This window comes from Marmota flaviventris, chromosome 6 (genome assembly GCF_047511675.1).
Source record: "Marmota flaviventris isolate mMarFla1 chromosome 6, mMarFla1.hap1, whole genome shotgun sequence".
Classification (NCBI taxonomy): domain Eukaryota; kingdom Metazoa; phylum Chordata; class Mammalia; order Rodentia; family Sciuridae; genus Marmota; species Marmota flaviventris.
In genome coordinates this window covers 35,815,869-35,842,023 of record NC_092503.1, presented here as the reverse complement: position 1 = coordinate 35,842,023, position 26,155 = coordinate 35,815,869, and the positions used below count along the sequence as shown (strand labels likewise).

Sequence of the window (26,155 nt, the reverse complement as noted above, 5' to 3'; positions counted from 1 at the left end):
ATCAAGAATGTAAAATATATTTTGGTTCTCTGGGAATGTTACACATGAAACATGCAAGTAAAAATATGTTAAAGCTATATAAAATATTTAAATCACATTAACCCTGCAATTTATATATAATATAAAGACACTGTAAAAGTCTCTAGCAGGGAAATTATATCACTAAGTTTATAGCAGCCATTTATGCTGCCTTAGAAATATTCTTTAGTTGTTTTAAGTACACCATTTCTCAGCTTGGTTATAAGGTAAAATGTTTTCTTCTGATCCTCGTTAGTTTCTGCACTGAATACTACAAAGTCTCATCTCATAGATTGAGTTTGTGCCCCAAAGTTTTTCCTTTAAAAATTAAGCTAGCAACCTGAGATGTACTCCAGTGTTTGTTTGTTTTTTTCCCCTCTGAGAACTGCAGTACTAGATCTCACAAGCGCACCCCAAAACACACCACATACTGGCACAACAGATCTGGTGCCTGAATATGATGGCCATAAACTAAGACCTAGAGATAGAGATGGCTTCATTTCTTTTACAAATAATAACCACAGCACCAGAGTATGTATTAACAATATTTAAGAAAACAATCACAGAAATACAGTAAAGACTAGCACCACCAAGACTATGACTATACATCACTGCCATCACCACCGTCATTCATTGGCAATATTTGCTTTATATGGTGAAACAACTAACCCACTCTTCTTTCTAGGCCAGAAGATTAAAACCTTGTACAAATATATAGGTTTCAATGGGTACTATAAATACGAGCTGCTGCCTATGTAAGACACCAGACAGACAATGTTATGTAGAACTCGAGCACAATGCAGGGGCAACTTGCTTGAGTGGCTACTGGCATTTCATCTGAGCATCAAAAGTCTGACTTATATTTTTCTTTATAAAGACAAACCATGATTCTGAATGTTTGTATTAGTTTTCTTGATCAATTTCTAAGTGTTTTTTTTTTTTTTTTAATTTTTCAAACTAGCCTATAGGTCTAATTAAACCTTATGAGGTCATGTTTCAGCCTATAGAAACTACTTTCCCACCCTTCCTTTAGGCCACCATATAGAGTTTTGTTCCTGGACCTACAACATTCTTTAGCTTCTAATAGCTGGCTAACTTCCATACATTGTGTCTCAGCTTTAAAGACACTGCATCAGAGAAAATTTTTAAAACTGATCCTAGTACAACCTGTTTCAGGTTAGGCTACCCTGTTCTGTGATTTCCATAGCACAATGTTCTCCCCCTGTAATAACACTCATCACAGATCACTGCAAGTGGTTTTCAACTGTTTTCCCATGTTGGCCTCCATGGAGAGAAAGACTTCTATATCTGTTCCCTTGAAGCAGTGCTGCCACATAGTAGGCACTCCATTAATACTTTTAAATATACAAATTAGGCCTGTTTTATGTGTGTTAATTTTCATTTTTTAAATCTCAATTCTCAGATCAATCAACTGAAGATGGTATAAGGGTTCTAATTGTATAGATGAGTGTGTTGAGGCTTGAAGGAGTTAAAAAACTTGCCTGAGGTATTTATCTAATCAGCAATGAAGAAGGACCTTGTGCCAGACCTAAGTTCTGATCATATTTCCAGTTGATTACATTGTTTATATTGCCACATTATGAAGCATATTCTAATATAAACAACTACTTACACTAAGAGTTAAATATTGCTTGCTTTATAATTGAGAACAATACGAATATGGCACAAATGTGTTGCCATTTATAAATTAAAAAACAGCAGAAAAGTATTTTTTAAAACTCCCAATCTCTGTTTCTTGGGCAAAAAGAAAAAAATACATTCATTCCCCCCACAACTCCCTCCAAAATTGGATAAAAAATAGCACAACCTGAAATTTGGATTCAAAATACCATTAAAATTTTGAAGGTGCACATATAGAAAATAATGAGTAGAAATGATGCTTTTGAACTTAGGTTTCACTTTAAAACACATGTAATTTGTGTGTACTTTGTAATAGGGGAAAATTAAGAAGTAATGGATTTTTCAAATGCATGAAAAGTAAAAGTTCTCCTGCATTGAAGGACTTCTATTTTTCAGATTCACAAACTCAGATTAGTAAGCAAATTACATGGAATTATAATCTTTATGGGTATCTGTCAGTTAATACATTATCAGCTTGGTCTTACACCTAAATCCTCACAACAACCCTGTGAGGTAGGCTTTCATTCAGGTGATTACAAAGCAAAGAACTAACATCAGCATTAAGTGTTTTCATTAAATATTGATATTTATTATGACAATGCCAATGAAAATTAGCTCAAAGATCACATGTGGTTTGTGGTGATATTCTAGGTCATTTCTACTTTTGTAAAAAAAAAAAGTCTTTATATTAGTGTCACTAGGTATGTTTAAGTAGCCTTTAATAGCATACCTGTGTGACATTCTTTCTAGTTAGGATTTAAAATGCTAGTAGCCCTATGTAACACAATAATGTTAGCATAAACTGCTACAGGAATCAGAATGTAGATATGTTAACCATGTACCAAAAATGGAATCCCACTCTAAATTTTACAGATACAGTAATAGTTAATGATAGGCTTATTGACATTCTCATAATTAAATACTTATTGATTCCACTATGTCTCATGCTTTGTCTTCCCCGGAGCAACCAGCATATATAATGTGCACTTCAGGACAGTTAAGCAATTCATTTTTCAAGTACTTGAGTTTGACAGATGTGCAAATGACTTTCATTATCAAAGCAGCCAACAGCATAAACTTCTGCAGGTGGATGTATGGGTGGGCCATAAAGGGGAAAAGTACTCCATCATTGTACGAAATGGTATGGTTAATTACTTTTGGCTTCATCAAACATGATTTAACAAGCATATTATGATTCATCACAATAAGCTAGGAGCACTGCTAGTTTACACCTGTTTGTTCTAGCAGATCTAGGAAGCCAAATGTTTATAATATTTAAAATGTTGGCAGAACTGTGTCATAATGATTGACTTATAAAAAATTGTTGTAAAGCTAGCTTGAATTTACCTAGTTATATAAATGCTGTGGGATGTATGCTCTTAACATACTTAATCTCAATCCTTAAGCCTTGAAAGGTGTCATATCATTCCTTTGGATTGGCTAAATACTACATTGAAAGTGATAAACTGAAAATAACTCCAAAATAGAATGGACAATCCCCTCTATCCTTATGAAAATGAGCCTGTCATACCTAAGGCTAAGATGAGCAAGAGACTCTGGAAAACAAAAGGAGACGTGTCACATGTACACTTGTTCCAGGGTTGACAATAGGTATTTTTTTTTTGTTTTTGTTTGTTTGTTTTTTTAACCTTAGTTTATAAAATCTTTGCTATATTTAGTTATAATAAACAAACCAAATATTTCTTCTCTAAAAAAGAATTTTTATTTCTTTGTCCCTGCAACATTGTGTTGCATCTATTCATTTTTACAAGAGCATACTGATTGCCTTAACAACTAGACCAAAGGTGTTCTGAAGTTCCAACCCATCGTGGATTCCTGGAAATGAGGAAAGAGGTGTTATCACTTGCAGACGTGATCTGATCTGTATCCTGTGAAGGCATTTTGAATGTTCTTCTATGAATATCTGACTTAGCTAAGTTTCTCAACTATAATGGTATCACATAAAGATAGTGATTAGGGAGTTAGAACCACTTTCTCTGCCAGACAAAGGAGGTGCAATACAGCTAAAATAGGGTACAGGTTTGATTAAGTAACTGAATGATTGTTTTGGCTGTAGACTAAAGCTACTTATGGAAAACTGTAAATAAAAATTAGAAGTAGCTGACATTCAGAAATACAATATCCCTTTTAAAAAAAGATTAGCAAAGTAGATAATAGTTTATAGTTTTAGAGTCCACCAAAAGATGTTCTTTGAAATATCACCAAAATTATGAATATTGTTTCTTTATTTTTTTGAAAAGGGATACTGCATCTTTAACACATGTAAAGTTGTACATCACCCATTTTCTACTTACAGGTAGTAGGAGTAAGAATAGTAGCTCCTCCTGGCAAGCAAATCACAGACAGTGGAAAAAGAGAAGCAATGGTGAATGAAAAGCGTGACTCTGTCACATTCAATAAAGCAGAAAAATGTGCGTTAAAAAAAGAAAACAAAATGAAATAAAATTCATGTTTTTTTGCTTTGCATTTTAATTTGCTCATGCATTGTTAGATCTTTTTTGCCATGCAATTAAACAGACAGATATGCCATAAAAAAATAAAATTTGAAATACATAATTTAGAAAAAAGAACATGCTGATATTTCTTTTATTGCCAAAAATTGAAAAATTAAATGGATTGTGTATTTTCAACATGCAGTTACGCATAGTATCATCCATTACCATTTAAATGTCATGACAGATGGAACAGCTGTGTATAGAGCTTGTATACTAGATTTTTTTCTTTAGATACAAAACATAAAGATCTATTATATTAATTATTTTATATACAGAATAATACCTATAGTTCTGTAAATAAGTCATACCTTAATGGTACACAGGTATATATACATACACTATGTGAATATACATATGTACCAAAGAACTTATACACAAAGATAGTTCTACAGTAGATGCATGTGAACATGATGTCATGCACAAACATTTACTGTAGTGAAACATAATTTCAAATTTATGTCTGGAATTAGTAATGTGTTCATGCTGCGCATTTCATATATAATACACAATCAATGGAAAAATGGCATAGATTTGGAAATAATTCACCAGCAGTTAAATTAAAAAAAAATGACATTGCGTTCTGAAAAGATGCAATATCCCTTTTCTTAGCCTAAAAACTTACTTTATATATACCCTCAGTTGTAAACTTTTACTCAGTTGAATTCCAAACCGTTCTTTTATAAAATATTGAAAGACACACAGAACTTTCTTCAACATGAGAAATATACCTACATATACTATTTCAAGTAAGGTATAAACTCTTGAGAAACTTAACAATTTCCCATAAAAATGCAGACAGTCAGAGGCTAAAATATTTCCTACTATTTTTATTATAAATTTATATATTAAAAGGGAAGCTATAGTATATGCTAAAATTTTAACTAAACTCGATAATATCTGATACTGCTATAATATCCATGCTTTTGTGTATGTATAATAAACCTACTTGTGTTTAAACCATATATAATTCATGTGTGACACATACTACATAATAGTATGGAATTCAAGTAATTTAGACATAATATTACACAACAGAAGATAACATATGGAACTTCATCCACCTATAAAATTGTAACTTTTCCTAGTCGTAATGGTGCTGGTGAGGGAGAGAAGCCAAAGCTCTAGATACTTTCTATTATTTAAAGCATAATTATGAAAACTTAAATGTTAACATTTTGATAGAGGCTCATTTATCCAACCATTTAAAATATGAACCAGAAAAAGAATTTGTTACGCTATGCAATTATAGAGCTGTCAGAGCATTTTATTCATCCCCCCCGCCCCAAATCATGCTTAGTGACTGTTTTAACATAGTTCAAGAAGTTTAGTTTTCAAATTCTTTTTTATTTCTAAGAGAGAGAGCCATGGATATGGAGAGCTACTAAAAACTAATAAATGTTTTCAAAAAAATAACAAATAAAAATAAGCTCATTCCAATTCTGAGCGAGGACACAATCAGAAGTCACTCATGCTCACATCCATCCAATCTGAAGTGATTAGAATAAATTTAATTGTGAAGCAATGTTTATTTAACTCTCTAAACTGTTTAGTTTATGCCACTTTACAAATATAAATGTAAACTAAACAGAGAGATAAGATCCCAAGTTTCTATTCTATGATTTTATTGATCTTTATTGGAAAATTTATGTTTCTAAAGTATTTAAATCATCTTGTCTCACATATGATGTATTTCCCAATCACAGAAGTAGACAAAAGCAAAAAGAGAAAGCACTATTTGGGGAAAGCACGTATGTAGCTAATTTAACACAAAACACTATAATGCATACCTAATGTTTCTAATGCAGATGTGTCTTCTCCAACATATATATCTCCAGGGGATAATTGTAAAGAGGCAATATATTAAAATAAACTCTGATGGAATTGTTAAAACATGTAGTATGAGTCTTATCTATAATGTTAATGCTTTATTTCAAGTACAAACTAGTTACCATAGTATACTATTAGATTTAATGCAATCTAAGCAACATAGTTTATTATATTATTCAATAGAATTCATAAACTATGACCACTTTGATACACAAAACTGTGGGAATGAACTCTGCATGTAGAATTTTTTTTTAAAGTCCTTCCAGATAGATGCGTAATCCAAAATATGTGACTGGAAGGACTGAATTGCCATATTACTTTCTAAGACAGCGATTCACAGATTATGACATTATATAATGGCCAAAAGCTCAAATTACAAAAATTGTATACTTTTAAATATTTTTTCAGCAGGAATATACTTTAATTTTTAGAAGACACCAGTAGAAGTTTCAGCAGATCTTAATATCTTTAAGTGTTTCCAAAAGATGGCAATATTGGTTGATATAGAAAAAAAAGATAATGTTCAATTAAAATATTTACTCTTCACTTTAAATTTTTAGTCATTGAATATTTAATATACAATGTCATTAAACAACATTTATATTTTCATCTTATTGGCAGCTGAGCTTTAGAGAAATACAGAATAACAATATAATTCAGACTCTAGTCCAAATGTACCACAAAATATCCATATTTTGTCATTCTTAATATAATACTTCAAATATAAGATAAAATAATGTCTCAAGTGTCTCTGCATTTGAGAAATTTAAGTTCTCACATTTATTTCAAGGTTAAACAAATATGTTTATATCCAAAATAAATTCTTATTAAACAAATAAGAATTTATTTGAAAAGCCCAATAACAAGTAAGAATTTATTTGAAAAGCCCAATAGTAGACTTCAGTGCTGGCAAAACTTTAAAATTAAAGTCTTCTCATTTGTTGTGATTTAAAAGAGTTCAAAGGAAAAAAAAACTGAAAACTAGTGATATAAAGAGTATGTGAGCTGTACAGGACAATATCAGATCTTACCTCTTTTTTACAATTAATATGACAACTAGGAGGAGGAGGATGAACACCAATATTCCAGCACTAATTCCTGCGATTTTCACCACTCTGTCTGTCTGCTTGGCAGGATCTGGGATCACTTCTGGTTCTTCTGTTGCTGCTGCTAAACGAATCAGAAAAATAAGTTACTGAAAGCAGCTAATTATCACAGAAAGGAAAATTATCACCAGCTAACAGTTACTATAAAAAGACAATTTGTAGGGTCTGGGGTTGTGGCTCAGTGGTGGAGTACTTGCCTAGCATGTGTAAGGCACTGGGTTCAATTCTCAGCACTACATATAAATAAAATAAATAAATAAATGTCCATTGACAACTAAAATAAATAAATATAAATAAAAATATATTTATTGTATGTAAATAAAATTTAAATTTATTTGTATTTAAATAAAAGCCACCTGAAAATAAAAAATATATATAAGTTTGCTAAAGTACAGCATAAGACATTTTTGGTCAAGTGGAAAGATTTCACACTAGAATTTTTTTTTAAACACAAAAAATGATAATAAAAAAAAAATAAAAAACCCACAGAAATAACTATCCAAGGGAATGGCAAATTATTTTTCTCCCAAGATCTTTAAAAGTCAAAATATTGGATTTTAGCAAATAATATACTGGGAAGAAATGAGGTCAGATCTAGATTCGTCTGTCTATCAATTCATTCAGCAAACACGTCTAGACTCAGTGCAAAGTGCTATTCTTGGTGCCTTCAGGTAGTGTCAATGACATTAATCTAAGCCAGAGGGTTAGGTTACGTAAATGCCTAATCCAATTACTAGAGGCATAAACTCATAACTCAATATAAGAGATTTGAGATGAAGAGTTGGTTTTGCAGCAGAAACAAGTATTAAAGCAAAAAAAGATACATCCAAGAATATTTCACATTCTCTTAACAAATAAGATCCAGATAATAAACTCGGGAAACAGAACTTGGAGAAGATGGTTTTCTTTCTTGCCTCACTTCCTTTCTTTCTCAAAACCACACTCACCCTCATATATGGACACAATTAAATTTAGATTCTTTAGTCAATATATTAGCCCTACTAAACTCTCTGAAGACATTTTCCTTTTACTTCATTTGCCTTGCAAACTGGCAGAGAAAGTATTATTATTTATACTTTAAAGATATAAAAACTCTGCAGGCATAGAAAATGGGAGAGAGATCATCAATTGCTCAAGGACAGGGAAAAAAATTGATACATCTCTTATCTTCTAGCCTATCAGTTCTCAGTGTCCAAACTAGTAGGCCCTACTGCCAAGAACCTGTGTGGCAAAAGCCAAAGGCATTCTTAGAATCAGTCTTATTTGGGAATTGTCTTCTAACACCCAAAATATCAGCTTACATTTGGTGTCAAGAAATGATGGCTGAATAAACAGACATATAAACAAGTCTAAAACTCGAATGTCATCTCTTTCCAAAGGACAATTTCTTCATTCTCTGGAAAATGTTACTCATTTTCCTATATTCCAACCCTTTCATTAGCTCCTCCTCTTGTCTTCTTTCCTCCTGACTCCCAGATCTTCACATATAAATATGTGTTCCAGTTTTCCCACCAGCTATGGTTCTGCCAAAAGGCACTTTGATAAGACTATATTTTGATTTTTCCAACTGAGAAATTTGAAAGAATAAATTTACCTAATATTATTTTATAAAATGGTAATTTGAAATTAAACCAGTGGGAAAGACTGTTTGAGGAAAAAGTGGTTAGAACACAGTTAACTTTATAAAGCAACTCACTAGAACTATTTTAATTTCATAGGATAAAACTTCCCTTTGGACCAGTAATTGGTAACAACTATTCTTAAGCAAACAAAACAAAGCAAAACAAAAAGTAAGCCTATGTTTTTTTTTGTATTGTTTTGTTTTCTGGTAAGTGAAGGGTGTTCTCATTTATGACTTAACACTCTCCATACATGCATGCTTCAGGGAATTTCCAACCTTCCAACCTCAATTATGTATAGAGGTTGCTTAGTGCTTAACACATTGCAAAATATAGCTCTCAATTCATCAAAACAAGTAGTAAATATGTTGCAGATCTTTTCCTTTCCAGGGTCAGTGTACATATATATGTATGTACTTGTGACTTTAGAAATCCATTTATATGTAAAACATAGATGTAAATACTGAGAACAGGTGGAGTACATTTCAAAATTGAATATAAAATCCAAAGTACATTTATTGATTTTAGTTCTTAAATTAGATGTTTGACACCGATACTTCTTCACTGAGAAATGGAAGCAGACTGGTAAGACTGTTTGGTGTAAAAATCCCTAGTAAAAACTTCAGTCCATAAAACACATTCTCATTATTCACTAATTAAAGACTACTTTCATCAGGTTTGATCCCTTTGGGGTTTTCTGACATACCTGACTCACAGAATTAAATGTTTCTGACAATTCTTTGGAATACGATTTCTTGTTTGCATATAACATTGTAATTTGATAAACTCATCCTGTGATGGTATACTTTTTCTAAAAAATCCAGGTTCATTTATTTGAGTTGGGTAAGAGCGCTTTGTCTATCATGATTACAATTCTTGTGCAGAGTTGTTTACCAATATTCAACATAATTTTTAAACTTGAGTATAGAAGGTTAATCAAATTCTCTAAGTACTTATGATTTGGTGGTTACTTTCCCTTGATTGTGAATTCTCTTCAAAGTCTTTAATAATGACATTTATTATCACTTTTACTACTACCAGAAATATTTTTTCATACAATATGTCTGTATAAATTTATTACTTTGCATACTTTAATCACATGTTTTTCTATGTTCCATGTCCTACTAGAACAAAAGAACATAAATATCCTATTTCAAATCATTCAAGCTTAGAAGATTCATTAAGGGAAATACAAGCAATAGCCCCTAAGTGAGCATTTTCTATTTTCCTCAAGGAGAGCAAAAATCTATTATAGTGGTTGTACCCCTGAGCCCTGTTTATAATTTATGCATATAAACAAAGACAATGTGGAACAACTTCTTTCAGAAATGCTTTCCTTTACCATAAATTTTTTGTCTGCCGAAGGAAATTCAGAGAATTCCCAGTCTCCTATAGTTAAAATCAGCATAATTCTTTTGTATAGTGAAAAAAACTACAAATTTCATATTTATTTAATAATTTTATGAGATGAATTTTTGGGGGGGGCACAAATAGCTAAGGTAGCTTTATAAATTTTAAAGTCACACTAATTTATTTTAAAAAATTAGAACTACCCAGACATGGTGGTAATCACATCAGTAATCCCATTAGCTCAGGAGGCTGAAGCAGAGGATTGAAAGTTCAGCCAGCTCTGGGGAGCTGGGAGCTGTGTTGCATGCCTGTAATCCCAGCATTTTGGGAGGCTGAAACAGGAGGATCGATAGTTCAAAGCCAGCCTCAGCAATGGCGAGGCACTAATCAACTCAGTGTGACCCTGTCTCTAAAATAAAATACAAAAATAGGGTGGGGGATGAGGATTAGTTGTTGAGTGCCCCTGAGTTCAATCCGTGGTAAAAAAACAAAAACAAACAAACAACAACAACAACAAAAAACACAACCAAAAAAACACTATTCTAATTGTAATTGTTGGGATCAAAACAAAATTATTCTTCAAGCTTCATGATGGACATCAGAATACAACAGTCATTAATATGGTATTATGTAAAAATGTGGATGTGTAAACGATGTGATTCTGCAACTTGTATTTGGGGTAAAAAATGGGAGTTCATAACCCACTTGAATCAAATGTATGGAAGATGATATGTCATGAGCTTTGTAATGTTTTGAACAACCAATAAAAAAAAAGAAATAAAAAAGCCTCTAAATACAGCATGACAGGTGATCATATAGCATCTTTAGAGACATAATCACTCAAATCCTGAGAATTCTCTTTGTATTCACTAATGTGTTCTTCCTTTATCAGTTGAAGTTCTGAAATCTTGCTCATATTTCACATTGTAATTATTTCTTAAACCTCATACAATCAGTTATGTAGCTCCCCAAATCACCAAGAACAGGATTTACAGATTTTAATAAGCACTTTTCTCCTCTTATTTTACATGACCTCTTAAAAAGCATTTGCCATTCTTGTCGATTCCATACTCCTAGCAATACTTTTCCTGGATTGTCTTCTAGTTTTCTTAAGACTCTAGCTTCTTCTTTACAAATCACCTTTTTTGAGTCCCTCCTTGTTTACCCAGCCCTTAAAAGCAGATACCTCTTTTGAGATCCTCAAGGACCTCAGATTCTTGACACTTTTTCCACACTTTCCAGCTTCATGATCTTAAACACTTTCATTAGTTGAGTTATCATCCATGCTGATCAATCTCAAAGCAATACATCTTTGACAAACAGGTCCTACTTGAACTTCTGGCACATGTTGTCATCTGATTACTATTCTTCCCTTCAATGTATGACAGCTGCCTTACATTCACTATGTCCAAAACTGAATTCACACTTTTCTGATACCTAATTTTCTAGTTCCCCTTCTTTCGGCAAATAAAACAATTATCCACAGTGGTTCAAACCAGAATAATCCTCCCTCCCCTCTTTATCTCTAGAAATAACATATAAGTTATCATTTGATTTCAGATTCTTTGAAAGTGAAAGAGGATATTCAATAAACACGACAGGCAACAACTGGAGTTTTCCTGTGCAAACATGGTCACTTTACTTCTCCTTATCATGCAATTAGTTACAAAGAACTCCTACTTCTAAATATGGTGTCTATATTTTTCTATGCCCGTTCCTACTACTTTACCTTAGGTCAACATCTTCTCTTACCCAGACCACACAACAGCTGCCTATTTTTCTCCCTGACTACACTTCATCTATTTTACATCAAAACCCACATAGCATTTCTAATACTTCAATAGGATGGTAACACTCCAATGGTTAGAGTGCTCCAGCAGCTTCCCATGGTTAAGATAAAGTCCACAAAAGCAGGAATTATGTTTGTTTTGTTTATTATTGTATTTCTATAAAATCTTGAAAAGAAGCAATGGTACAAAAATAATAGTTGAATAAATAGAAGAATGACACTAATCCTCCCTACAGTAGATGTACTGACATTTAAAAAAAAATAGTTGCCTTCCTAAAGCACACAAGGATCTCTCTGATCTTATTGTTTTGGATGGTAGCCAAAGATGAACTTGGGACATATATTTTTAAATTGTTCTTGGGCATGTCAACAGTTGATGCTATCTGCTCCCTCACAGAGCTGTTTCCACCATCTGCCACCACCTGCCACCAAACCAGTACAAGGAAATTCCAGTGTACAACACAAAGGATCTGGAATCAGATCCTGTTTTCATTCTTAGCTCCTTCTTTTATTGGAAGAGGTAAATTATTAATTGGACTTTATATCTGAAGAAGTTATTCAGAATAAAGCATTAAAGAGCAAAGATGCTGAAGAACAAGAGAACTAGGCACACACACTTTTCATACAGCAAACATATTGTAGAATGATATTACAAACCAAGCAATATGCCTCTTGGAAAATAATGACAAATCCAGAAAGTGTCTCATGGGGTAGTGTAATTTTGACCTAGGACTAAAGTGGCTTTGCAAGTCATTGGATCAATTTGAAACCTGTGTATATCATAACCAGATCTTTGGGCAGGCAGCGTAGAGGACCAAAACACTTGAGAAGGCAATTCTACATCTATTAGGAATTATTTGTTGTATGACAATGCTCAAGTTAGATCTCTTAGAGATGATACCCTTTGTATAAAACAAAATAATAAAAGCACCAATATTACATACCTTTTAGAAATATTGAGTAACATAATGATGTGAAAAAATTTTATAACTGAAGTACTTAGGAGAGAAGTACTAGTAAATCAACCTGGGTAGATGTGACCTAGAGGTTAGCCTTCTGGGTCCATCATATAAAAATGAAAACCTGTGATCAGGGTAACTGACATTACTGAAGAACCGCTTTAAAAAATCTTAGCAGTCTATCACATAAATATATAATGATGGGTTTTGTAAAGTACATGTTATTAATTAAATAGTCTGCCACCTTGGATGCCTGAGCCTTACGGGCATCTTGAAGTATTTATTATTTAACTCAATCATCCTTTGAAGTCATTTTGCTTCAGCACCTCATATGATCTCATGAAACCTGTCCACCCTTGGATTGCTGACTACAAAAAAGGGTCAGTCAGAGATTTATATTGGTGAAATAAGAAAAGAGCTATATGCCACACATTTTGTCTTAACAGTAGCTGAAAAATAACTTATTCTTGTTTAGTAATAAAATTTTGATGAAAATTTTTGAGAATAGACTTTAAACAACTATGACATAAAAGTATAGATCAATATTATAAGTGCTTAAAATTAATTTCACATTGCTTAAGGCATCTCTTTATAGTCTTAGGTTCTCTAAATTTGCTTTGGCTTTAAAATTATGGCTCAAAATAGTACATAAAATTCTGAAAATAAATGATAGAAATAATTTTAAAAAGTAACATCTTCTAATAATATATTTAAAGGTCAAAAAATGTGGACAATATTATCTTACTTCATAGTAATTTAAGGACATATATTTTATTGCTCATATAATTTTTTCATCAAATTTTTCATTTAGTTAAATGTATTCAGTTGGGTAAAATAGAAACTGTGTTGTCTTCCTTATTAAACAGTTGAGTTTATGTTCTAACTATCTCTGAAATTTGTCATGGACTCTTGTTCTTTTACTACATTCAAGACTCAATTATTTTGATTTTTTCACTAACCCTCCTGCTTCCTATATTGGTCTCCTCAGATTTAGATCATATTTTGGTACCAGGATGAGTTTTCTAAAATGCAAATGTAATTAACTACTTTAACTGCTTCCATTTCAAGATGAAAAGGCAAAAGTTTTAACATCTAAGGCTTTTCAAAATCAGACTCCAATCAACCTTTTCAACCTCATATATTGACAATTCTTTACAGTATCTATCATATATCCTAATTATTTAGAACAGTCTACTCATTCCCAAGTAATCAAATCCTCCCCAGTCTATATCAGGGGCTGCTAAACCATGGCTCCTGGGTTGTATCCAGTCCATTTGGACTGAAACAAAGATGTGGATAGCCAACTTTATAAGATAAGGATTAATTGCTACCATTTTATATTTCCAACAGCAGGGTATGTAAACTCCATTTAACTTACATCTTAACACTTTGTATCATCAGACTTCTTCGTGTCAATTTGGTGGTAGAAAATGATATCTAATAAGCATTTGACTACAACTAAAATGATTTTTGAGGGACTTGGAATATTTCTATCTGTTCTCTGAAATGCTTAGTAACTTTCTTTTTCCTATTTTGTTCTTATTTTTTTTTCTTTTGATTTTACATCTGGATACTAGTTATTTGTCAGTTATTTATATTGCCAATACTTTTTCCTATTGCATGGTACAGAGAAGGGAAAATACCTATCCTTTTAACCTCCCAAAATCATGGCTAGGACCTTTATAACAAAAGAGAGATTAATAGGAAAAAAGGATAAAAAATTATTTATTGTAAATTTTATGAGATATGGGAGCCTTCATAAGGAAATGAAGTCTCAAAGCCACAGTTAAACCTTTGTTTTTTATATCAGGATTGATGAATGGTGGACAGCCATAGAGAAAGAAATGACAGGACATATTGGTATAAGGTTAGAAAACAGGATAGATAGCAAAGCCAGTTTGTTCAGATTGTTTCCTCTCATCTTCAGAGATAAAGACTCAGTTTTACTCTAGGAAAGGTACTTTTCATATGAGGGTCTTAAGGAAGAGTACTTTTCATATGAGGGTCTTATGATCAGTGAGGAAATCAGAAAATCCTTCCTAGTTTTTATAGCTTGCTTCAGGGGAAAAGGGCAGGTTAAGGTCAAAGAGATCCTCTTACTTCTGTCATTTTTCTCAAATTATTTTCAACTTAAAATATTTAATATGCCAAAGTTCCATATTTGGGGGATAATAAATGTGTCCTGAATTCTATCAGTGGCTTCTCTTCTCACTTTATTTATGGTATACTGGTGAATGAATAGCAGTTTTAATTTTAATGAATTCAAATACATCCATCTTTTTGTAAGGCTAGTGTTTATTGTTTAATAAGTCCTTTTCCATCTTGAATTCATAAATTTTTTTTCTCTGAAAAATTTAAAACTGTGCATTTCATATTTAATTCTGTATCAATGTAGAATTTCTTTCTGAGCATGATGTACAGTAAGAAGTATTTCAAGTCCTCTACTCTTCCTATGTAAATATTAGTTATCTGTGTATAATATATGAATTGATTCAAGGATCTATAAAACTACTTCTGTCCTATATCAAAATTACATAATTGCATGAGTCCCTTTCTGAATTTTCCATTATTTTCATGCAGCATATCTATTTCATGCTGATATTACATGGTTTTATTTACCATAGGTCTATAACGTGTTGTTATATATGAAAGGCATGAAACCATGTACATGGTTTCTTGAGCATATTAGCTCTTCTTTATATTTTACTCTGCATAACCTTTTCAAATCTAAAGTCCAACTAATAATTTATCTCTTTACTTTAGTCAAATCTTTTATTAACTCTACCCAAAGAGTTATTTTTAAACTTTGGCAACTATGTTTTTCTTTCCTGTTAAGTTCTATTTATTTCTTGGTAAATGACTGTTTGTTTAGTTATTCCTAATAGCATCTCGCTAATCTTCACGATCTATACTTTATTTCTTTGTTTTGTATGCAGCTATTTTATATATCATAGTTGGCAGTCCCACTACCTGCAGTTCAGTGAGGATTTAGATCTGTTGCTTCTGCTAACTCTCACAGTGAGTTACTTTCAAGAAAGCTTGGTGACCTTTGATTGTGAGTTAATTGCTTTCTGTTAGTCTGTAGGAATCCTACAGGCCTAAATGGATCTTGCTTTCATCTAAAACAAAATTTGCATTTTCTTCTACCAGTAGCTATGAAGCAATATGGGACTCAGACCATCTCTGCCAGCTCTGTGTGGCAGTCTCAGGCTAGGCTACTTTCTTAGGAACAGCCCCAAGATCAGTGTTTTCAGGGCAATATATTTTAGTATCTCCCCTTTGGGACTACGAAACCTTCTTTCTTTCTTTTTATTTTAATTGATTTTTTTAAAAAATAAATGACAGCAGAATGCATTACAATTCTTATTACACATATAGAACACAATTTTTCATATCTCTTTTGTATACTTGTATACAAAGTATCTTCACACCAATCTGTGTCTTCATACATGTACTTTGGATAATGATGTACATCACATTCTACCATCTTTGCTAGCGCCCTGCTCCCTCCCTTCCCCTCCCACTCCTCTGTCCTATCTAGAGTTCCTCTATTCCTCCCATGCTCCCCCTCCCTACACCACTATGAGTCAGGCACCTTATATCAGAGAAAACATTTGGCATTTGTTTTTTTTTTTTGGGGGGGGGGATTGGCTAACCTCTTTCTCTCTATTGCTCACCTTCCTCAGCTTCAGTCACATTTTTTCCCCTTTGTTCTATGCCTTCTTTCCTCCCTCCCTCTCTCCTTTCTTCCTTCCTCTCACACCCTCCTCTCTCTCCCTCCCTCCCTCTCTCTTTCCTTCCTTCCTTCTGTCCCTTCTTTTTTCCCCTTGCAGAATAGTGAGTCTTTGGAGGTCTTTCCTCGCTTGCTGTGGGTGCAGCAGTATATCTAAAGATGAGTCCAATCCAGGGTAGAACTATGATGCTGAGATGTTCCAAGCACCTAATCTACTAGGTTTCAAGAACTGTAAGTCAGGTCATGAAATTTTACTTTCTTTATTTTTCCCAAGATTTTATCTATAATTAACTCTCATCTCTAAACACTAGTTAATTATTTTTCCATAACCCACAAATAAAACTGTATTGCATGTAGTTTCAGAAGATCTGCAACGTACATGGTGAGGACAGAGACATAACCTCCTTCATATTTTCATTTCATTTTACTTTTTGTGGTGCTGGGGATTAAACCAAGGGCCTTGACATGTTAGGCAAGTACTCTACCATTGAGTTATGTTTCCTTGATGTTTTAGTCAGTTTTTTCGCTGCTGTGACTAAAGGACCCTACCAGTACAATTATAGAGGAGGAAGAGTTTATTTGAGGGCTCATGGTTTCAGAGGTCTTAGTCCATAGAAGGCTAGCTCCATTTCTTGGGCTCGAGGTGAGGTTGAATGAACATCATGACGGAGTGTATGACAGAGAGAGAAGCAGCTCTCATCAATGGTGATCATGAAGCAAACAGAGAGACTCCACCCTCCAGATACAAATATATAGCCAAAGGCACGCTCCAATTCTCACATCCTTCAGCCACAACCTACCACTTCAATTAATCCTATCAGTGAAAAATGATTGGGCTAAAACACAACTCAATCATTTCTCCTGTAAAATTTCTTGCATTGTCTCACACGTGAGCTTTTGGGGGACACCTCACATCCAAACCATAACACTGGCCCTCATTCATCTTTTTTATGTCTAATGATTTATACAGATCAACACAATGCAAAATGTTTGTCTTGCAAATATATAAATAACAAGAGAAAATGCTTAGAATTTGTCAAGGTGTGTAACTTATATAAGGGCAAACATCAACTACAAGATATTGTTAGAAGCTTTAACACTTCTGAAATAAATATATTACTGCTAGGGTGGAATCAACTATTCTGCTAAAACAAAACTATTAATCTGGTTTGAATTCCAGCTTTGGTCACTTGTCAGGTGACCTAGGGTAAGTTTTTTAACCACTATTCTTCATTGGTAAAATGGAGATGAATAATCATACCTATCTTTTAGGTAGAATGTAAAAATTAAATGTGTTAAAATATGCAAAGAGCTCAGAGCAATACCTGGTACTCCACTTAATAAGGAGGCCTCAGTTAAGTGTTAGGGTGTATAACATGAAATTCAAATACAATCCTTTTCCACATCTTGATTTTTGAATCACAGGTATTATGACTTCAAATAAGCAGCATTAGATGGACAAAAATTTGGTTTCTAAATATACAGGGATATTACCTTATATTCAACACTGGACACATATTGATTGAATATTTGATAGGTAAAAACACTGTACAAGGCAAAAAAAACCAAACAAACAAAAAAAAACCCCAAACAAACGATTTTCCTTTACAAGATATATAATCTAGAAGTAGAGATTGTGGTGAGTACTCAAATGACTGTAGTTGTTCACAGATTATGACAAGTACTACATAAGGGGCACAGTCCCCCTACACAGGAGACGGTATTATATCTGGATGGTTGATATCTGAACCACTTCTTAAAGACATTCAACATACAAACCAAACAATGAAAAACAACTTCAGAGAAGTTTAGTGGTCTATTCATGTTCATACCATTAGTTTTTTGCCACATTAAAACTGTAGCTTATGCTTCATGACCTCCCATGTGTCACTTGTCACCTTTACTAGGGAGAAATATGATTAGTCACCTACAGATAATTTTCACCACTATTAAAATAAATTAACAAAAAAAAAGAGGGAGGCAGGGGAATGCAATGAAGCTGTCAAACTCAACCTCTAAGAAAAAAAAGAGGTTGAAGAGATAGAGATACAAACAAATGGGCAGTTGATCACACCAAATCCTTTCAGGAGAAAAAGTATACTTAGATGGATGAATGGCATATGGGAGGGAACTTGGAGGAAGTCATGAAAGCAAATTTAAAAAGGAAAACATGCTCCATGCCCCATCTTAAACCTACAAAGAAGTTTTTTTTTTTTTTTTTTTTTTTTTTTTTTTGTGTGTGTGTTGTTTTCTTCCTTCCATTTATTAAAGCAAGCAGTGGTAATCCAGGGCATGCGTTGGGCACATTTTAAGGCTCTGAAGAATCATCCTAAACAAGACAGAGCAGATATGTTGTGAAACAATGATGAACAAGCAAACAAACATCACTTGATACTGAAGAGTCATATACCAAGAATTAAAATAGGAAGATAACAGAATGAGAGCAAGCCCTTGGATGACCTCATCAAATTTGGACAGAAGACCGTTCAGAAGAAGATATGAAAGATGGGGAAGCTTTTTACTTACATGTGGAACAATGTATTATAACAATAGCAAAGTTGCTCTACGTGCTTTGTCTATGTACTAGGAATTAAAGGGAGTTCAAAAATTATGGAGCTGTTTAGTTAATTAACAAGATTTCCCCCTTGTCTCAAGGAACAAAGGAGATTAAAAAATAATAATTCCACTTTTATGTTTTGGGGAAATCAAATAATAGCATGCTGTACTCCTAGGGAACAATAGCTCTTCCATAATAATGATATAGATATAGGAAAGGAAGAGGGAAGTTCAAGTGATAAGCAACTATATCTTTCACTTATCAATTATTATGTGTGGGACATAAGTGTAATAGCCTGTTAAGAGTAAAATGGGTTCAGCTGAAGATTACCAGAAAATAAGATAAATAAAATGAATAATGCTGAATCATGTATCTACACACAGTGTGTATAACAGAGTAAGCTATGAGAAAACTAAATGTAAGCCCTAAAGCAAAATGTTTACAAAATGGTAAATGTGAATATCTGGAAATGTTAGAGGAAAAAAGCATTATGTTAATATCAGACATATTTTTTACTCTCCCAAACTGTAGGATCAGAAAAGCCTCTTCCTCAGGGAAAATTTGGAATATTAAAATCTAGGCACTGCATGTAATTAAAAGGCAAATGCACTTGACATTTTTGTTGGCACAAACTCAGAATGCCAGATCTGGGCCAGTCATCCAAACATGCCATTCAAAGCACAAATGCTAGGGGGTGGGGGACTCACATGTATTTGAATGTATTATAATTTGAATATTAAAGAAATAAATAGAAATTAAACAAAACCTTTAATAGTACTCAGATTATAAAGATGTGATATGATCTAAAATAATAAAGATGACCAACCTTTTAATCCATTTGCAGTGTTCTTATTTTTTAAATCAAAGGGTTGAGACTGGCTGCTTTTCTTTGGCTGCTTTTAGTTATGAATTCTATTTTCATTTTGAGCAGGTCATTTTCCACCAAGGCTTAGATAATTCATTAATCTGGCATATCTCAGGAGAACACACAACATGGTTTAAATCATATTAATAGAGGTTGCAATGCAATTTTCACAGGTGTTTATTTACTAAATTAGAGACTGCCTTAATATTGGACAGAAGAGCCAGATTAAAAATGATTTTATTTGAGTTACAGCTGTTCTGAGAAAATTTAGTATAAGTCTAAATTATTAATAAATATTCTGGGATTTGAGATGGGTTTTTAATTCTAAAATATCTTTTTTGCTGTGGGTGAATGAATAGATTGGAGTCGTATTTTTAAATGGAGCCTGAATGTCCCAAATTATCTAATGACTACATTTCAGAATTTCTAAATCTCAAAATATCAAACACATACTTGTATCCAAGAAATTTTAATGGATTACATTTTGTCCCTTTGAGATAATAAGCATTCTTTTTTAATACTCAAAGCCTTCCTCTTGTCTGAATAGGACCCTTTCAATATAAGAAACTACCATCTGTTCCATGAAGTCTTTCCTAACCTTTCAGTGCTACCTTGGTTTTCTGAATTTCCATGCCCTTGTTGGTTTTGTTTCTTATCTGTACTCTAAATTAAAAAGAGCAAGGCTTTTTGAGGTTACTTCTAACATGTGTGTGTGTGTGTGTGTGTGTGTGTGTATTTAGGGAAGTTATATAACTTCTTTCAATGTCAATTATTTCACTTATAAAAATGGGACAATAATATTCTTTCATATATACACTGTATATTAAATTAAAAAATGTTGAAGAAAAGTTATAGAGGTCTATTTCCTCTGTTTCCCATGTCTGTTTTCTTTGAGGGTACATACCAATAAGCATTTTCACTCTCTAGCAAAGTGAAATAATTCAGGAAATATCTGATCAACAGATCCCTCACTTTACATTAGAATTTTGGTGTAATTTGCCACTGTTTGGAAAATAGAGTTTTACATTACAAATGCAAATAGGCTATTAACCTTTTGCCTACTATCGCCCAAGCTACAGTATTTGTTATAAATTAGTTCTTAGAAGATGTTAACTGTCTGTCAGTGGTGCCTTCAGTGTTCTCAAACTTTGAGCGATATCCTTTTCTTGGTAAAATCACAGACTTTTTTTCTTATCTTTCCTCCTTCGTCAAAAAAAATAATAATAATTTCTTCAGTTTTGCAAATATATAAATTAGTCTTTAAGTCTTTCATTTCCTTCTTTTCATGTCTTTTTGCTTTCATTTCCTCTAGCTAAAGTCCATTATGTTTGTTTCATATTTCCTTTCTGCATCATATTAGATCTGTGAGATGTCTCCAAATAACCTAATTTGGTCTGCAGAAAACCAGAGCAATAGTATGGAGAGGCGCCTCCTGGAGGCCCCTCCCATTCCCCTGCTCACACACTGTACACTGTGGTTTCTATGCTGCATTCATGGTGGGATGAACTGGCAAAACTCTACCTGCTGCTCTCATCAGCAGCAGAGTCAAAAGAATTCAATCCAAATTGGCATATGAAATTCAGCCCTGTCCATCTCTGATAGCAAAATGAATGAGCACTGACAACTAGTATTATTTCTCTTGAGAACAGGCAGTTTGCAGGTATAGTGAACTGAGCCCAGTGTTTCTTTGCATGGTAGTGGGTACATTGACCTGCTAAGGGAGAAGGAGAATGGGTAGGTCTGATTTTGCTAAATGATGAGGCCAAAATCATGCCAAAATATCCTATCTTGAGCTCAGATTATATTATATTTAAAGAAAAATAACTTATTCTTACCTCTGCAAGGTATCCTTATTCCCACAGGGGACAGGGTAAAGGGCACTAATAAACACAAACCTTGCCGCAAATGAAACTGCATTTGGAATTAGGATTCCTCTAATCCTGATATTATAATTCATTTAATTTGTCTTCCTAATATCCCCTGACCTGACCCACAGATCTGAAGAAACAGAACATCTGACCAAATCTGAGGGCTCCAATTTGTAACATGAAAATTCCAAAGTGTGACCATTCTTTTGAAAGAACATCTGCTGGGTTCTGACAGAATTGGAACTCTGCAGATTTTCAGGGTAGTCCTAAGAGGGGGGTCTAGGGACAGAAGAAGGGAGTATCCTTAAAGAAAACCTCTATTGGAAGATGTAAGTATAGAACCATGGTTCCTCAACTGGTAAAAATCACAGGACATACTTAGATCAGTCAAAACTCTCAAAGTTATTCCTTCTCCACAACTGTGGACTTCTGCAGCTTTCTTTCTGGACAGGGTATGACCTTGAATATCTATTTTATAGTTTGAACTGTTTGGTCTTGTGGGAAAAAATGAGGTGGGTTCATGGCTAGGAAAGGACTGACCTGATCTGCTCCATTTTTTTGAACCTAGAAAGCTGCCTGACTCTTAAAGTAGATAAGCAAACCATGACATTATGAATCTTCTTATTTGGGGGAATATTTTTAATGAAAAGAATAAAATATATTGTTCCCTACTGTAATCCTTCAGTTAGAATAAATGTATAAATTAAATTCAGCATCAGTTAGAAAAAGTAATAATTTAAATTTTTCATAGTGTGTGAAACTAGAACTACCTGTTAACTAATATTTGAGAATGACTAGATTTTACCAGAGAATTTACAGAGAATTCTAGACTGCATATCGCAGTATGAATAAAGGGTTTTAATTTCTTTATAGAGATGAATGAAGAGACTCACTTTTGTATAGGAACAGAGAGGTTGTCCAGCCATATCAGTGTTCTAGTTAAGAACTGGAAGGAAGCTGCGTGCGGAGGCACATTCCTATAATCCCAGCAGCTAGGGAGGCTAAGACAGGAGGATCACGAATTCAAAGCCATCCTCAGCAATGGCAAGGTACTAAGCAACTCAGTGAGACCCATGGGTTACCAATCTTGAAATGGAAACCAGCTCCCTTCCATACAGAGCAGCAAGCAACCTCCCTCTACTTGGTATGATTTGAATGTCTCCACCAAAATTCTGTTGAAATCCCCATTGCCAAGTATTAAGAAGGTAAGTGAAAACTTAATCTGACTATGGTTTTTGTAGATGGGAACTTTGGGAAGTAATTAGAATCAAAGGAGGCCTTGACCCAAATTAGCACGTTTGTTGTGTGTCAACATATGATTTTCTGTGCTGCTTTGGGACTCAACAGAGTCTCTCCAACAAGAAAACACTCACCAGATGTAGCACCTTTGTCCTGGGCCTCCAGAACCATGAGACCAAGAAGCCTTCATTCTTTATAAATTATTGCCTCTGGTGTTCAGTTATAGCAACAGAAAAATGGCCTAAGATCACCACTCTTTATGATGTAAAGACCCTCTCAACATGCACTAACTTCTGGCCTTGAATAGTCCAGTTTTGTCCTTTAAACTTCTCTGGAAGCTAGTTTCACAGTCCCTCCTAACATTCTTTTTTTAGTAGTCACGTTAGTTTCACCACTGAAATTGTCTCTCACATGTCCCTTACTCTGCTATGGTTTCCCATTAAAACTCTGCTGGGAGCTGGGTGCAGCAGTGCATGCCTGTGATCCCAGTGGCTGGGCAGGTCAGAGGCCAGGCAGGAGGATCAGGAGTTCCAAGCCAGCCTCAGCAAAAGCAAGGTAAGACAACTCAGTGAGCCCCTGTCTCTAAATAAAATACAAAATAAGGCTGGGGATGTGGCTCAGTGGTCACATGCCCCTGAATTCAATCCTCAGTACCCCCTCAAAGAAAAAACAAAAACAACAAAAAACTTTGCTGAGAAGTAGTATTTCCAAGATGATGATAAAAGAGATGCAGATTCACTTTTCATTTAGTATATTTTTAAACAGAACTACTTTATTTTTAAATTTTTAACTTTAATAGAGAACATCTGTAGAATAATCAGATAATTTGCAGATTTTAGTCTGTCCATTTGTATTATTTTGTTTTCTCAAATAAGTCATTTAACCTACTCTTGTAGTTCAAAGCTACATAAATATTCAGAGTCAAAATAGTAACTTAATCCTTTAAGCATATAACATTTCAACCCATATGAACACACTAAAATAATTCCTGTTAAGAGTTGGGTAAACATCTGTATAAATCTTATCCCAAAATAATCCCACATACTTTGGTTAACTGAAAGTCTAAGTACATGAGTATAACCATTTGCACTGTAACAGATGATGTTGTCAGTGTAAGATTATGTTGCTATGGCATCAGCAAACCATGATTTCATGAAATCGCTTGTTTACCAGGAATATTTTTAAGGAAAAAGATAAAATTGTTGGTTGCCTATTATATATTTACATTTATAAGAAATGTAAACGCAGTATCAAAGAGTAAAGTTAATGCTAACATTTTGTTAGTGTATAAAACCAGAACCACATTTAATTAATCTCCGATAACATGCAGAATTTGTCAGTAGATCCTGCAGCACCAGTGGTATAGTTCTGAAGTTCATTAACATGCACCAATACAAAGCACATGAGAGAATAAAACACAAACTCTAATATTTACTTTTTCATCTAAGGTCATACAGAGTGTTAGTTTATTTTGCAGCATAATAAGTATATCTTTGACATACGAGGAATAAATTCTACAAAGCTGACAGAATTTGCTAGTCCTTTTAAATTAGATTATCTCAAGCTATTCCTAAATCTCCAACAAATGGTGAAACACAGTTTTGCATTCTGCATGTATGAACTTGGCTGACAACAAAGATTTGCATAAGACACTCTCTCCCTCTGAGGCCAAGTTTTGTTTTCCTTCATTAGTGTGTATGAATTCATATTCCAAAGTCTCAGAGTCAGACAGATTGTTTTCTCCAACTTTTGTTATATCAAAGTTATTTAAAATGAACCTCAAAGGATACAATACATTCTTATAAATCCTCTGCTAAATTGCCTACTTTATAGAGAAGGAATAAGCAAACACATTTACATGAAGATGAAAATCAATGGTTTGTAGATTAGAAAACTCTGGTTTTAATCCCAGTTCAATAAGGTAAAATGCTGACTGAAAAACTACACCTCAGAGAAAAGGTCATAGAATTATTTTCTATGTAGATATTAGCTTCCCATGGCCACTGGGGGGAAAAAATACCACAAATTCGGTGATGAAAATAACACATTTATTATAATTCTGAGAACCAGATGTTCAAAGGCAGCATAGCTGTACCCAAACCAAAGTGTTGGTAGAGTCACCTTCCCCTGTCAAGGTTCTTTACTCAGTCTCCTCCTCGGTAAAAACATCTCCTTGAAAGGTAATATTCACAGCTTCCAGGAATTGGGACCTGACACTTTTAGACAGCCATTATTCAGCCTATATAATTTCCAGTGTGTTTCAAACAATGTTTTCAAGGTTTGTGCTTTAAGTACTGAAGAATACCATGAGGTCTATGCGATAGGAGATCTGATTGATGGTATTGCAAGGTCATGTACAAGGGAAGGCAAAAATTATCCAATCCATGTTTGAGAAATATGGGTGGGCAGGTCTCCTTCTCATTTTCCACTGTCACCTGTGTTTGCTGGAAACAGAAATTCTTGTCATTCTCCTCTCTTCCACACCAAATACCTGCTGTAGAAGGGCCTGAAACTTGGTTCTATTTTATTTTTGTTCTCTTTGTTCATGGGTCGAATGGTCTCTTCTTTAAATCAAGTAAAAACATAATCCCATTGTGATAGCTGTGTCCCAAGAGCTAAAGAGCTATGTTTGGAAAAGGGATGAGAATCACTCTCTAAAGCATAAAAAACTTGAGACAGGAAAAACTGCTGTGAGATCTGGAACAAGTGACATTTTTTTTTTTTTTGTTTTGAGACTTCTGATCTTTAAAATGAGATCAGTAATTCTTGTGCTCTGAGTTGGTTTCTAAGGTTATCAAATATATATTTAAAGTACCTAGAAATCCCTGGCACATAGCAGGGACTTAGTATACAATTATCAGTATTACTTTGAGTGAGTGAGAAGTTATTGGCATAGAACATTAATTCTTGACAAAATTACAGAATTTTGAAAAATAAAATATTCTTTTTATATAGTGTGTCTTACATAATTTTTGTTGTTGTTGCTCATTTCTTTGCTTATGATGGAACAGAGACTTAGAGTAGTTGATTAGGTTTTGCTCATTTTGTGTCACTTTCCTTCCTACTGT

The 26,155-nt window shown here is 33.7% G+C and overlaps 1 protein-coding gene across 6 annotated transcripts in view; it reads right to left on the bottom strand.

Moving 5' to 3' along the window:
• The window catches only part of Ptprk (protein tyrosine phosphatase receptor type K), a 542,901-nt gene that overhangs the window by 35,971 nt on the left and 480,775 nt on the right, over window positions 1-26,155 (bottom strand). For 4 of the 6 annotated variants that reach the window (XM_071613038.1, XM_027947359.3, XM_071613041.1 and 1 more), the window contains one exon: window positions 7,034-7,172. In XM_071613038.1, the coding sequence (XP_071469139.1) occupies window positions 7,034-7,172 (139 nt within the window). The remainder of the gene's footprint in view (window positions 1-7,033; window positions 7,173-26,155) is intronic. The other 2 variants (XM_071613039.1, XM_027947360.3) reach the window with 1 other exon arrangement.